A 15,681-nucleotide genomic window follows, 5' to 3' on the forward strand; every position below is an offset into this window, starting at 1 on the left:
AAGACTTAGAATGTCACTGGGTCCTGAAAGACTCAGATAGGGTTTGGTCCTGACTAGACAAGGATTTAATAACCCACCTCGGTGGGTGCTAGCCATTTGGAACAATATGCCAGGAGGAGGTGCAGTCTTAGGGCTTGGGATAGCTGGGACAAAAGAAGTCCTTGTATTTTGGATTTGTGAGGCCCAAAGGGCTAGGAAGAGTCTGGAGACATCAAGAAGAAATGGCTGTGCTGTCTGTTGCATCACTTAGGTGTGATTAAGACCCGTGTAGTGATCGTTACATGTTGACAAGTTTAGCATCTACAGAGACATGGGCTAGCAAATCTGAGCTGCAGTGCTTTGAAAATACACTTATCATAAAAAATGGAAAGACTGTTATTGCTAGTCTACAGTAGTAAAGGGGAAAGGGAGGTAGTTATGTTGCCAGCAGGTAAAGTTTCATCAGAAATGTTGGACAAGATGCATAATGCCTTCCACCAGTTTTCAAGTGTGTTGTAGCGGTGCACGAGTCAACCAAGGCACAGAAAGGCAAATTTGCCCAAGATCGTAAAGCGAATGATGACTGAACAACAGAGCTCAGTTTCCTGTCTTGTCCTCCCTAACTTCTCTGCTAGACCTCTGTGTTGTTGTTCCACTGTGACAATATGGAATAGATGTGGATTATAGCCTAATTCTAGAGATTCAGTGTATGAGGGATTTAGGGGCGGGGTGGGGGTGGTGTTCCCCCCTGCTAGTGTGTGTACTGAAGCAAGACATCTAGATAAGAATAGCTGACAGCTTAACTCACGTTTGAAGTGTCCCTTGATACTGGACCTCTAAAGGAAATAAAGAATACCAACAGCGAAAATCTACAAAAAAAGCAAAAATCCGCTCCAGCTGGCGCGTCTCAGTAAGACATCTGGAGACCTGGAGCTGGCAAGGGTAACTGAGGCTTTTGCAACGACAGCAGAAGTAGGTGGCCGAGAGGCGTGTACTGATAAAATCTAATTGCCCTATCGATTGGCTTAGGAGCCACCGTCAGCTGTGGTAATGATTGAGATATTCTTATGTGTTTGATGCATGTTAGCTGTATCTCACTGCTCTGGGCCCACTGGGGACCTTAAGGTATTACGGAGATCTCTTAATCATGGAGCAAACTTGCATGTGTTGGGCCTGCTCTGCGGCACTGCAGATTTATTACAATTACCACTGATGCACTTGGATTTCCTTAGGTCCCAGGGGGTCCTGGGTTTTGGGAAGAGCTGCCCTGTTCGTAACTCTGAATTCTTAACTGGCTGAGGAAATCCATCTCACTGGTTTAGGATTTTACCCACCTGCACCCTCTCACACTATTCTTCCTTCTCATCTGGGTTGACTGTTGACAGTATCGTGTCCTCAGACTTTTAAGAATAGTAAACTTCTGCTTTCTCTTCCTCTCTTTGTGAGTGAGAGTGGAGGTGCTTATGCTTGCAAAATGGCAAGCACTGGTTTCTGTAGTCCCTGGATAATGTCTGTTGGCTAAATGGTTGTGCAAATTTCAAGCGTGCAAGTGTTCATTGTTTCCGACACAGATTGAAAGAGCAGTAAATTCTTGTGGAGGATCAGAGAATGTCGTGTAAAAGAAAGGCACGTGCCCCTCTGCCAGCTCTGTTGCTCTTCGTTGATCAAAATGATATCCAGCTCCTCTCTGAAGTCTCTGTTATGGCCACACTGGGTTTATATCCAGCTGCTAGGTTTAATCTCCTCTTACTTCTCTGGCCAGTGTTGGACCTTTGTTTATTTTTTTAAACCTGAAGCTAGCTAATCCAGCTGCTGAGAGGTAAGGTTGGCTCTTGGGCAGAGAGATACGCCCTTTGCAGAGAAGAAGGTGAGCTACTTCACCTAAGTGCTGACAGTCTGCAGGACTGCAGCTGGGGGGAACATATGTAGAGTCTACCTGGAAAAATAGGCTGTGGTGATGCCCAGAACTTCCAGGCCGGTTTCCCTAGGAGACGTGAATGGTCTCTCCTCTCTTGACCCTGCAGACTTGATTTTCTGCTGTGTCCTTCCCTTCTGGTGGTGTTCTGCAGTGGAAAATGCTGGAGAATGCTTTCCTTGGTGCTAATTAAATTGCAGTCACGATGGGGATATAATACGCCAAATGGAGGAAGAAAGAAAAAGTACATATAATGGGTTCTGTACTTCCTTAGGAGCATATAGAGGCAGCCTGCACTGGTGAGATTCGGTAAGAGGCTTAACAACATCTGCAAAGGTAGAGCAAGTATGCTCAAATGCCTCAGGGGGAGCGTGCATGTGGGAGGGGAGGGCAGTCGATGAGCCTAATGAGAATATAAAAGTAGTTTCCAAATGGATCAGATAAAGGCGAGGCAGCAGACAGGGTACGGCACTGGCACTACAGAGGGGCTTACCTTGAGAGCGGATGATGGCACAAGGCGCTTTTAATCTTAATTGAGAGAGAGAGACGCACACACAAGGATGAGCAGAGCCAGGGCTGCTTGACAAAGGCACAGTAGCAAAGCTGACGGTTTGCACATCAAACACGGATTTAGAGCCCCTTTAAGCAGCTAGCGGTGTGTCTGTAAACAAGTCCAATCCCCTCTATCCAGTTTGGCTAATGCAGTCTGCCAGGGCGTGCGTGGGGTGGAGGAGGACGGAGGAGACCTTGCAGGGCTCCACGGCTCATGGAGAAAGTACGGGTGCCTTCTCCCTTGCGCGTGTGCTTTGCACGCTCTTTAGGATTTGAACAAGCATTTTGCAATAGCGTCCTGGTCCCAAGGCCCTAAATAATTTCTCTCCTGCACAAATCCTCTTAATTTCTCCTCTTTCTCTCCTCAAATACCCTCTGTTCTGCAGCACCAGATTTCATGACTTTCCAGTTGTAGTAGGACTATTTGCATGGATAGAAGTGGAGGGATCAGGCTCACTGATGCTAGAGGAAGGTGGGTAGATCTTCCCTCTCTTCCTTCTGCCCCTTGTGACTAGAGGGAGTTGGCTTGATGTCTGAATATTGTCTGAGAGAGAGCACTTAATGGAGGCATGGCAGAGTATCAGGCCTCGCTCCAACCAGCAAGCAATTTGCTATGGTTCTGCATGTAATATTTGGGACTGCGTATGGGTTAAAGACCCCTTCCCCAGTGATTCGAGGCTTCTCTGGCTGTGGTGTGGGAAGCAGCAGAAGGCGGCCAGCTTTCCAATGTTGCAGAGCTCCCAGAGAGCTTAGGCTTTTTCTAGGGGTTGTTGGTCAATGCGATGGAGATGACAAACCCCGAGAGCCTTGGCCTCGGAGCAGTGGTGTCCTCAGCGACCGGTATAGTTGCATGTTGACCTGCAATGATTCCTGTGGAAATCGCACATGATAGGGAGACCGTGACATCTGTGTCCTTTGAGGAGTCCCACTTGAGGAATCCTGGTCCATTGGAGGCCCTGTATACTTGGTGCTTTTGCAGTCCTGGAAAAGCAGTGTTCATCTACATGTCTCAAAACCATCAGGAAAGAGCTCTTTTCTCTCTGAGAGGTTATTTGTTCTTCTGCATTAACGCTCCTGTCTCATCTTTCCACACGATGCTCTGTTGACTAAGCAAGGGAGAAGCAGAAGTTTCAGGAGTGAACTGTAAACAGATTCACATTGAAAAATTGGTCTTGGAATTTCTATTGACAAGGCAGTGCTTGTAGCTCACACAGATGGATCTGTGGCTGATCAAACTAGTTGTCTGACGTTCTTTGGGCCGATCCCTGAACTCTGTGTGCCTGCCACGGAGGGCTTCCCAATAACTTCATTTGGCTTTGCACTGAGCCTAGAGCTTTCATCTGCTAAGGAGGAGTTAATATTAGGGGTGAAAAAGAATTGGGATCAGGGATGTTATAGCTAATGGTTAGAGACAGAATCACAGTGAACGGCTGTTTTCTGAGCGTGTGATAATGAGCTAGGATGCAGACATGTTTTCATTTAACAAAGCCAAACAACAGCAAAAAAAAAAGCAGAAGCCCTTATTGAACTGCTGCTGTAAATTGAGCAGAAAATCAGCACCAAACGGGCATCTAGGAATTGTAAGCCCAGCCACCTTTGTTTATGTGTTTTACCATGAAGGACAGTTGTTTACCTGGGCAACATGAAGGTCTAGGCTCTGTCAATGCCATTCATCCTCTTGGCTTGGATCTGGAGGACTGTCCTTTCTTCGTGCTCTATTTAAAGTTCATTTTTATTTCTTCTGAAGCCTTGAGGGAGTGTGAGGCAACCAGCATTGTTTTGTAGTACAAACAGTGGTCTTGGGAGGTGAAGGAAAAATGGGAAAGCCCAACATGGAAGCGCTTCCTTTTGCTGTGCCCTGCAACTGCACTTGCAGCGTGGGTTAGTGCATGGGATTGTGCTGGTGTGAGCGTTAAGGTTTTATTCTTGGCTTTGTCACTGCAGGAGGAGAAGGAGCCAAGGCAGTTAGTGCCCTGTTTTTGGAGTTCAAGAAACCTTGCTCCTGGCAGTGATTTGAAGCCTGCTCCTGGCAGGAGGGTTCTTGTAGGATGGCTCTGCAAACACCTTTGGGAAGGTCAGTGATGTGTTTCAAGGTGTATCTCCCTCCCTTGTAGGAAAGGAGTGCCACAGCTGGACAGGGCTCGCCACGGCAGCTTCAGCAGGTTGGCTCCTCTGTGCCTGGCATGAGCAGGGCAGACCGGCCATAGTCAGGACACCGAGTCCCTCAGTCTGGCAGTTGGATCAGCCACCAAACTCATGGCCAGTACATGTCGCAGCTTTGAAACTGGAATAAACACAGGCTCGCTCTTCCTTTCCTTGCAGCTCTAGGAAGAGCAAGATTATCCTGCTTCCAAAAATAACCTCTTCCCCGCCTCCTGCTTCCACCTCCTTTCCCAGGTGCCTTACAGGCAGCTAGGAAAGAGCTGAAAACAAATCATTGGTGCGGTGACATCTCACTGATGTTATATATAGAAATCCAGTACAGATTGTAATGTGGCGCCTGGCTTGTCCACTCTTGCTTGCTGCTGGGTGGAAGCGCAGGGAGAGGAGGCAGTGAGTCGCAGCTCCCGACCCTGCCACAAGTCAAGTTGATGCTTCAGGGTTTTGGCACCGTTCCTGCTCCAGTGCGTGTGCGTATCTCTGTGTCGCCGGGTTTGGATGCTGTGGATTTCGTCCTGCAAAGCCTAGCCTTCTGCTCTTGCTGCGCAGCAGGGGTGACACTGTCCTCCCACGAGCTCCCTGTAGCTGTGTGTCTGGGAAGCTTGCGTTGTGATTAGATGCCCAGGTAGCAGGCATGGAGCTGCTGCTCTGCTCCCTGTTTCTTTCAAGCAATCAGCAGGCTCTATGCACAGATCAGCAAGCAATCTATGGCTCGCAGCTTGGTGAGGTCTCCGGTGAAAGTGGGGCAGAAGCCCTGCTGAAGAGAAAGGGGTGCAGGGCTGTGTGTGTGGGAGAGGTGTGTTGGAGACGACACAGGAAAATGCTGACCCAGCGTTTTGGATTGATGGACTCGAGACAAGTCCACCAGGAAAACAGACCTGCCCACAGTGAGCACTGTGCATTCAGAGCCCCAGGGTAGGCAAACCTGCTGGGTGGTGTGTGACCATGACCGCCTCTTCTTGAAGCCCTGCCAGCTCAGTCCCTGTCTTACAGCACTGCTCCAACACGTGTACCCTTTGGCAAAACTGGCCTGCCCTGGGCTGATCTCAGGTAAATGGGAAAGACGACGATAACCATTACTATCATTTGTGAAAGGTCATATTTTGGTTTGGGTTTTGTGGGATTTTTTTCCCCTCTCCTGCTGTCTCTGCATGTACAGGTAAGCCCAGGTTTCCTCACAGGATCACAGTAAAGACCCTCAACTCTAAGCCAACTCCAAGACCCTCTGCTGAGCCTGTCTGATGACTTTCTACGGTTATTAGCCTCTTCAGTGCAAATCAAGGAGATGGGTGGGGATTCTCAAGGGTTAAGTTGCATGTATATCACTGTGGGGAACAGACTCATAAATTGAAGTGGAATCTGTCGTAATGATGCCCTCTCCCCAGATGCAAGCTTGTGGTTTCAGACCTGGTCAGGAGAGTCAGCAGTACTGCGTGCTTTACGTCAGACACGAATAGACTTGGGAGGAGCTGTCCTAGGATGGAAGGCTGGGGGTTGGAAAGATTTTATTAACAATTTGCTGTGAGCAAGAAGAGGGTCAACTGCCCATTTCATTAATTTTTTAGCTCTGCACAATCTTTTTGCTCCCAATTCCTTTTCTGCTCTTTGTTTTTCTCCCCTTTCCTGCTCTTTTCCCTCCTCCTCGCATTTCTTTTGTTCTCAAACACTTTTTTCCCCCCTTCCTTTTCCATTCTTTATTCCCATCTCACATATGCACCCTTCTTTCTTTCCATTTCTCTTCCTCTCTTTGGTTCCCTTGTCCTCCTCCCTGTTCTCCTTTCCCCACCCTCCCTTCATCTCCAAGCTCTTTGGGAAGAAGACAATTTGAAGGCTTTCCGCTCTGCTCTCAGCTGAGAGGCTCCTTCCCTCAAGCCAATCAATGGCAGCCTTTCAGCCCCAGTGGGGCTTGGCAAACATGAGATCAATAAGTTATTAGCACCATTCTGTCAGCTGTAATGTGGAGATTGATCGGGGCCGGGGCTCCTGCATGCTGCCTGGCACTTCCCCAGCCTGATAAAGATGACAGATTAAGGGAATAAGAAAAAGGAATTAAGGAGTCTGGCTGTCAAAGCTGTCACGGGCTGGAGGAGCGCTGTTTTTTTCAGGGGCTGAATGAGTGCAATCGGACATTTAAATGGTGCTAAGGGTACAGCACCACCAGCAGCTCTGCTGGAAATCGCTGTCTTCAGCGCTCCCTTTTCTAAAGAAATGCTGGGAGGCTTGTAGAAGGAGCAGCCAGAGGAGGTGGAGCAGCTGTCCTGGGTGTTGGAGGGAATACCAGCTTGCTGGCACAGACCACACGCAGAAGATTCAGCACCTAGGAGCCCACAGGGAAATACGAGTGCTGTCCCTGCCACATTGCCTTACCCACCTTTTGGCACGGTTGGGTGTTGTGTGCCATTCCCCAGGGCTGAGGGAGCTATCTGTGTCAGAGGAGTGATGCCGGTTTTCATAGCTTTTTATCACAGATATATAAATTGAGGCCAAACAACCTTTGCCCGAGAGGTTTGTGGTCCCTCAAGGAAAACCTGATCCTTATTGGAACCGTGCTTAAGTCTTCTGATTTAACAAGCTTCCCCTTTCTCCTGTCTTACCCACCAGAACATGCTCCTGTCTGGAGCTAGAAGGTGAGTCTCCAGAAGGCCTGGACTTCCAGCCCACCCTCCCAGCCTCATTCTTTAAATCTTTTCTGGAAGAGAGTGGGGATTCACAAGTTTGCAATCGCTAAAAAGCCTCTCTGCAGCATATAAAATTAATTCAGATCTCTCTCTTAAGTGCAGTATATCCTCTCCGTGAGTGTTTTTCATACTATGAATATTTACTACCTTTCTATGGCTTGGTGCATGCTGTAAAAATGAATTTTGTAACAATCTGGGAGACAAGGGGATGTTGGTGCACCTTCTCTAATAAACAGCCTCATTACAGACAGACAGGAGGATGGCTCCAGCATGACCTGCACCTCCCTCTTGTTTCATTCCTTGGGAACTGAAATATTGGACAGTCCTTTTGGGAGCTTAGCTCCAGCTAGGCAAATCAAGTGAGCACAAGGAGGTGGGAAGTAGCAGGATACTGTTTGCATGGTAGGAGGAAAGGCAGATGGCCAAGTGGTTAGAGCCGAGAAAGGGGATGCAAGCTTCTTCTCAAGCCTAGGAAAGGATGGTTGATATGTTATATATTAGGAAACCTTCTACTCAACTACTGTCTTGTGTGCTCCCATAGCTTTCAGATATGCTGTGGTTAACTTGCATTTAGGAAGGGGTTGGTGACACTGGGCCTACCTTTGGGGTGCTACTTTCCATGCAATGCATTGAGATCAGTGACTGATGGTCACTGACTTGCCTAGTGGAGTCCTTCTCTGCTATTGAGAAGAGTGACTGCACAACCAGTCTGCCAAAGTTAGGTTCTCTCAGAGTGAGCAGGAAAGAGAAAAACCTTTGATTACTCGATATTGCATCCTCCTTGCTTTGTAGTAGGAGACCATTAGTGTGTCCCATTCCTCCCTCCCCTTTGTTTCCTGTTTTTCTTCTTGTTTCCATGAGCTTCTTCTCACAGGGGACTTGAAATGTGACGCTTAGGGAACGTTTGCAGATACCTTGGTCTAGGCTCAGGACAGTCCTGAGCCAGGAGTGCCCAGCTTGCTCTGCCGTTTGTACTATTTGTACTATTAAGACTGGTACCGCAGCTAGCAAAAGGATGCTTCCTGCCCTGGAGAGCTTGCAATCTAAATCTAAATGACAACCCACAAATAGATATAGATGTGGAGACATAAAGGAACAGCTAGATAACCCAGTGCAATAGCTAAGGTTTGAAGCCTGCTGCCTGCCATGTCCCTAAAGCCATTAAGCGGACCCGCTGGGAGGAGAACGCTACCTTTATTTTGCAGCTGGTTTGATCCCCTTTGCAGAGATCCAGGGGTATTTCCCCCTTCCTTGTAGAACTAACCCTGCCCCATGAGCTGGCATGCGCTTGTATTATTCTAGGATCCCAAGTCTCAGAAGCCCACTGCTTCCCTTCCCCCAGCTTCCCCAATAATTTTTTCCCATTCTCGTTGCCCTCAGTTAAATTATGGCCCGTTATTCCCATGACCTTGTGCTTCGCTCTCCCTTTGTTCCATTGATTCCTGCTGGCAAGGGATGGGGCCAATGTGCAGCCAGATTCCACGCTGCTGCGCGCAGCCTCCTGCGTGGCCCCTCGAACGCCGGCCTTTGTTGAGAGCGGCTCTGGGCCTGCTGGGACTCGGCAAGCTGGTGCAGCTTCTTACAAAGGCACAAGCCCATGGCTGGGGAAGTAAGTCCCCGGGGTCCCTGCAAACCTGTCACATTCGGTACGGGAACAGAGTGAGCAGCAGGGCTGGAGCACCAGAGTTTGAGCAGAGCAGCTCCTCTGGTGGTAGCCTGTTTGTGCCAAAGGAAAGGGGAGAGCTGAATAAACGGAGATGCTGCCAAGACGTTTCAGACTGGTCAGGGGGAATTGTCATCTCCAGGGTTTAAGTTTGATGGGGGAATTAAGAGCAAGGGAGGATGTTTTCCTCCTCTTAAAATAATGTGAAAGGAGGTGAAAAAAGGACTCTCGTTGGCTATCTGAGCCTGGGTGGTTTCCCATGTAAGTTGGCTCAGTTCTCTGTTTACTTAGGACTTCTGGGTCCAAGAAGCTTTCAGAGCAAACCCAATGATAGAGATAGGGAGCGTGAGATAGGTCTTGATCTCTTCCCGTTGTGTCTGTAGCATAACACAGTGCAGAACAACTTGGTGCAATCCCTCGGCCATAACTGGGACTCGCTCTGTAGTCCACCCATTTAACAGCAGTGGGAGGGCAAAAATTTTGTGACCACCTCACATTTGTTCATTTCCCTTCTCCAGGTGAAACTCTGTGCTCAGTCACTGGCACGGGGGCTCAGTTCTCACCCTGCCATTGATGCAGCGTGTGTCCTTGGTGCGTCTTCTCTGCTGCAGATTTCCTGGTAAAGAGTGGAGATAAAGTCCCTCTGTCTTTGGGAAAACCTAGAGATAGGTTTTCTAATCTTCCCAGCTGATTTAGGCTCCCAAGTCCTCTCTTCAAAGCTGATAAGGAGGCTTGGGATGCTTAGATGTGTTGGTGAGCGTGACTGTTAAGTCACCCAGCTCTGCTGAGTGCTGGGAGGCTGAGCGTTCGCGGCAGCGCAGGAGTACAAAGCGCTGTTACGTTGAGGTGATGTTTCCACTCATGGCCTCTAATCAGTGTGTCTCGAGTCCAGAGAGGGCTGTGATTAGATGAAACCCACATTGCCCTGGCTTCTACACAGGCTCGTTTTATGGTGCCATACCCACATCCTTTCTCTTTCTGGTTGCAAAGCCGTTGGGTGATACTTCTGCTTGGGGACAGAAGCGCTGTCCTCCTCCAGCTTACCTGCTTTCCTGGCCTGGCTCTATTCGTGTTTCACTGTAGAAGTGCAGCAGGTGAGTGCTGGGCTTCCTCTTCCCATGAAAGAGGGGGGGAAAAAAGTCCGCTTTCATTTTTAGATCTTTGGGGAAAATATTTGACTTTGTTTCCAAAAACCTCTCTGGATCACCTTGCGTACTGCCTTGTCAGGCTAGCAGGAGCCTTGAATGTAATGCAGGATCTGGGGACCTGCATGGGAGACCCTGGGGGGGGTTGTGTGCTCAGGGCTGTGTTGCACTGGTGGCATAAGTGATCAGTATGCTTGAGGCTTCCTCTAGCGCTCCTTCCTTGTATTATTGTCTGGCTTAGCTTCATAACGTTACAGTTCTACTGATAATGTCTTTCATTTTCAGCTTTAATATTAAAAATCTGCCCCGATTTGGCTTCCTTTCAGCTGAAATGCTTTGTAGGAGAGAGGAGGCAAAAGCAGGGATTTGGGGAACAACAAAAAAAAAAAGCCCCAAAAAAATGCCCCCCACAACCATTCCTCCCCATCGTCTGTCTAAGGTGGAGTGTTGCCTTTTGCAGGTTGCGTGGGCTGAGGAAACAGCTATTTTTTGGCTTTCTGGTCAATGAGTAGCAATGTACTCTAAATGCACAGCCCATCTCTGTGAGGGTGGTAAGACATCCAGAAGCTACGCTGCCAACTCATTTGCAAAACATATTTGGTTTTGCTGCTGCTGCAAAGTCAGGGGGAGATGGACTGTGGATGCCCCCATCCCAATGCCTTCAACCACTGTCCTGTGTGCGTGAGGGCAAAGAATGGCTGGATGAACGGCATGTGGACACAGAGGGATGAATTTAGAGTATAGGGTCCTGTAAAAGGGCATGTGTTGAGCAGGTGTAAGTGGTATGCCAAAGCTGTGCATATAGTTTAAGCTGTAAAGAGGAAAGCATTGGTGCTGCAGTACAAATACCTTGCCGTTCAGGTTGTACCCCAGAATCTGAGAGTTTACTAGCGAAAATGTGACGTGCCTTTTCCCTGCTTTGCAGCTGAGAAAGCGAAGAGGGGGGTACGACTTCTTACAACACTGGGCTGGAATTCAAAAGATTGCTCTTCAGTCTTGTGCTCTCCTACTGACTCAGTACATTTGGGGCGGATTGTTAGATCTTTGTGCCTCCGTACTGGCTACTGATGATAATTATTCCCTTTTCCTTGCTTACTGCATATCTTGTCGATTTAGTCCCCACGCTTCTGGGGACAGAGGCAGTCTCTCGCACATCCCAGGACTTTGCCTTAAATGAAGGGCGGGGAAAAAAAAGAGGAAAATTTTCATTCTGCGGTCTAGCTGACTGCCGTAAAAACTGCTGGGGGGCAACCCAAATACAAACTCCGTGTGTGGGATTTGGTGCTTTGGTACAACGTGAACTCGAGATGCTGGAAGGAAAATGCTGCAGATTGTCGTAGAGATGAATACAGTAATGTGGGATCTCTCTGGAGGGCCAAGCTCAAATCTCGACATCGAGGACCTTTCCCTGCGGTGTGATGGCAGGCTGTCACACCTGACTGTTCACGCGGCTGCCAGCTCGCTTGCGTGCGTGCCCAGAAGTGGGTGTTTCGGAGGCTGGCGGGGCATGAGTCTGATGGAGTTGGTGCTGCTTCAGAGTTACGGCACGATCTTGGTCTTCCCCTGCACAAGTGCAGCCGGTTGGGAGTTGCAACCTGTCCTGCTGACGTGTCTGGGAATAGCAGGGCACGGTGCTAGTCGAGCGAACGTCTGCTGGCAGATGGGTGCGTGGGGGTGGGAGTGGAATAGCAAGAGAGAAGGAGTGATAGGAGGGTAATGAGGTGCCTTGGCAGAGTTGTGAAATCAAGGAATCTTTACTGCTCATATTCTAACTGCTGTCACGTCTAACTGGTGCTTCTGTCACCAGTTCCTCCATGGAGTCTCTTCTGCCTGAAATACATAAGAACAAGCCCTGTTGGGTTTTGCTGCCTCCTGCCCAGGCTGGGAGGGGCGAGCAGAGCAATGGGACTTTTGTTGTTTCAAAGCCACAAATCCCGGATGAGAACGCTTCTGAGGAGGATATATGATCTTGGCCTCCAGCGCTGAGGGTTTGCAGCATCAGGCTAACATTTCCAGGAAAATCAACATGAAGAATGAAGCGTTCCGTGGGGAGGGAGCTTGTGACTCTGTTTGTGCTGTGTGGCCAGGTACTTCCTAGCGTTGATGCTGGCTTGGCAAGCTGATACTGTCTGTGGCTTTGGAGAAGTTATTTAAAGGGTAAACTGAGGCAGGAGGATTGATAATATTCAAATTGTATTGAAAAGCTGACTCAACACCTGGCATGTGAAGTGCTGAGAAAACTTAAGTGGTGTCACTGGCCGATTCTATCCTTTCCCATCCGCTTTCGAATTGCCACTGTTTTGTTGTATGTGCTTTGCTTTTGGTTGTGGATGGTCGCAAGCCTCTGTGGTTGGCTCTGAGTGCCAGTTTTGTTAACAGGCTGGGTGACAGGGTCATGGCGAGATAAGATCGGAGGCAGCTTGTGCTCTTTAAAACCTTGAAATGCCACTTGTAACTTTGCCGAGTTCCAGAATCGCTCTTTGGATAAAGGCATTGCCTGGCAGGCTCTGCCCTCGGCACATTAACTGTCTGCTCTCGACACTGCTCAGCCCGTGGCAGCCACAGATCTGTGCTCGGGATCTCTTGATAAATGCAATGCCAAGGCAGGAACCTGAGCTTGCTTAGCTGAATTCAAAGTAATGTGGAGTGACTCTGAGTATGAGGGACAGTTGCTTGGCTTAAAATGCCCCCCGGAACATAAATAATTTTGTTGTTTTTATAAATAGCACCAAGGGGGTTTGTAACCTTTCTTAACCAACACTTTGGGCAAATTGCAGCAGCTTTGCATGCGTGTTGACTCACAGGCAGATGCAATGTATACGCGCTCAAATATGGTGCTTGTTTGTGAGATTTTTTTTTTATTATTATTTATTTTAAGATGCTGCATCTTTAACAAGCCCTTGATAGATGAGAATTTGATGCTTGCAGTGACAAACAGTCTCTTCCTTCCTGCCCATATGCAACATCATGCTTTCAGTTTCCCCAGCATTATTATGGGAGGATATTGATTTTAAATCTGTTCGGGGACGCTGTAATTGTATATTAGATATTTTGTGTTGGTTTGTAGGGCTGCAGTAATGCAAAAGGCTTGAGTGTTTCCGTACAATCTAGAGGGGGAAGATTGCTAAGGACCTTGAGGTTTTGAAGGAGGAGGGGGGGGAAAGGGGGGAGAGAGAGATAGAGAGAGAGAGCGAGAGAGAGATACTGTGGTAGGAAGATTCAGAGATCTGTTGTGCTTTTTTTTTGTGTGTGTTGTTTTTTTTCCTCCCCTTTCTCTCCCCCAGTTGCTTTGCATCAGGGCATGAAAGGAGTGGAAACACCAGGGGGACAAAAGGCAACAGAACAAATGATGAAACTCAGTAAGGAAATCAACTGATTCAGAATTTATAGCTTTAAAATGTTGCATTGATCAGTGTGTGAATAGTCATTATGTGCTTTTGGACTGCGTGATTAGGAAAGCAGATCAAGACTCTCAAGATGACGATTTTTCTTACTTTCATTTTTTTTTCTTCTGCTTGTAATATATGTGTGTGTGTGTCTGTGAGAGAGAGAGAGAGAGAAGCAAAATACCAAAGTCTCTCTGGTTGCTTCTGCAAAGAGGAAAGTACAACCTTATCTGATACTCAGGTTTCTCATCTCTCTTCTAGATGAAATTTTAGGCAAGAGAAGAGTATGTTCTCCCAACAGCAGCAGTGAGTGTCCTTTAGAAAGCAAGAAAGCCAGAAGTGAGTCCCCAAAGGGTAAGTGCTGCTTCTCCCTCCCCCATCCCCTTCCCCTTTCTTCTCCTTTCTTAAGAGTGGAACTTAATTGAAATTAAGGAGGGAGGGAAGGGAGGGCTGCAAGAAGCTGTGGTGTGGGAGCTGTAAGTATCCGGCACCGAGGGTGCATGCAGGAGGCTACCAGTGCGCTGTGCTTTCTTTATCTAATCGGAGAGAAGCTTGCAGTGCGAGAAAGGGATTGCCGCTTAATTAGAATAATTGTTTTATGATTAAAAAAAGCAAGCTGCAGCTTTTAAGGTGGATTTTAGGGGTGTTTCTACTTTTCAGGCAGCATGTCTTGATTACATGTTTAATATAAAAGATACACACAGGCTTATCATGCTGGCATCTGTTCCTTTAAAGGGAAAAAAAAGAAGCCTAGCAGGGAGACTAGGGCTGCCTAGTTCTTTCTTATGCATTTATGGCACTGTTCCTATAGAGATGGAATCTGCAGAAGGTTTCTCTTTTTAGGGATTTTTTTTTTTTAATCTCCTGATTTGTCTTACGGCTCTTTCCTATAAACATGATTTTTAAACTTTCTTTACGACTGGCAAAGTGGAGTGGGTAATGGAGCCTGCAGTTAATGAGTTTGTCTCCAGGTTGTGTAAATGAGGTTTTGCAGGCCGTTCACTTAAAGGCTTTGTTGTTAAGTTCAAACTAACTAACTGTCAGTAATACCCACCTCCATCGCTGTGCTTAACCTGCACTCTTTGGCCACTAAAAAAAATTTAAAAATGAAAGCAGGCTAGCTGTCTGAAGCTAGATCCTGTTTCATGGGTTTGGAGTCCAGCAGCTGAGACTCTTCAAGGTGTATATTTTCAATAACCAATCCAGGGAATCTCAAAGGGCACTTTTTGCAGCAGTTTGTCCTGAAGCCTTCTTAAACTACACACCTTATATTATGCTATTTAAAGATATATTGTAGGGACCTGTACCGCATCCTGATTTCACATAATGGTCCTGTATATTGTCTCTTCTTGACTCCTTGTCCCCAAATTGTGATCTGAGAGGCAGCGTACTTTGAGAGGATGTTGAATGCTAGTGTCACTTAATATGATATTGCTAACACTGCCTAAGAACATACTGAATCTTTTCTTTCACGTAACCCTCTCCTGCCTCTTAACTCTTTCATACAAGCAAAAGCGCCTTAGCTTTTTACTGGGCTTTTCTGAAAGGTGTAGAGAGGAACCCTGTATGCTGCTACTCCTTACCTGTTTTCCTTGATTTTTTTTTTTTTTTTTTTTAAATCTGTCCTATTCCTGTTACCCTTGCAATGTTTCTAGTAGATGTGCAGGTAAGTTCCAGCAGGATGCTTCTGTAGATTCTGAAACGCATTTGTTATATAGGGGCATGAGAGTCCTGTAACACACTTGATACACCTCCTGTCATCGTTGCTGTTTCTGCTGAGTCTGTATCCTTTGTAATTCCAAGACAGTGCCTGCTTAGGAACTGAATCCAGGTAACAGCAACCCATGTGGCCTGTCTGAGAATGGGCTAAACTTTAATCAAGCCATCTGAAACCAAACTATTGCATTTGGATTCACCCTAATACAGTGGCTGAACTTGCACAAATTGATGTTTTTGCCATGGGAGCAGCAGGGTCAAATGATCCCATTCCATTTCTTTCCTGTGGCCTTCCCACCATTTTTGTTTACTTGAGTGGGTTGAGTGCAGTGTGAGGCAGATAAGCAGCCCTTGGCGTTGCAGTATGCACTCAGGATCTAAATCCTGCTCCTTAACTCTGAATGACTCAGGGATTCCCCCAACTCATTCAGAGAGGGGTTCCTAGGAGTCCCTGAATAAAAGCAAACTTTTGTTTCCTACTCCCACT

The 15,681-nt window shown here is 47.4% G+C and overlaps 1 protein-coding gene across 1 annotated transcript in view; it reads left to right on the forward strand.

Annotated features, from left to right (window-relative positions):
* SAMD11 (sterile alpha motif domain containing 11) overlaps positions 1–15,681 on the forward strand; it is a 125,612-nt gene that overhangs the window by 72,447 nt on the left and 37,484 nt on the right. The window contains exon 6 of the mRNA XM_075721583.1: positions 13,740–13,832. Within this exon, the coding sequence (XP_075577698.1) occupies positions 13,740–13,832 (93 nt within the window). The remainder of the gene's footprint in view (positions 1–13,739; positions 13,833–15,681) is intronic.

The sequence above is a fragment of the Pelecanus crispus genome, chromosome 15 (assembly GCF_030463565.1).
Source record: "Pelecanus crispus isolate bPelCri1 chromosome 15, bPelCri1.pri, whole genome shotgun sequence".
Taxonomy (NCBI): domain Eukaryota; kingdom Metazoa; phylum Chordata; class Aves; order Pelecaniformes; family Pelecanidae; genus Pelecanus; species Pelecanus crispus.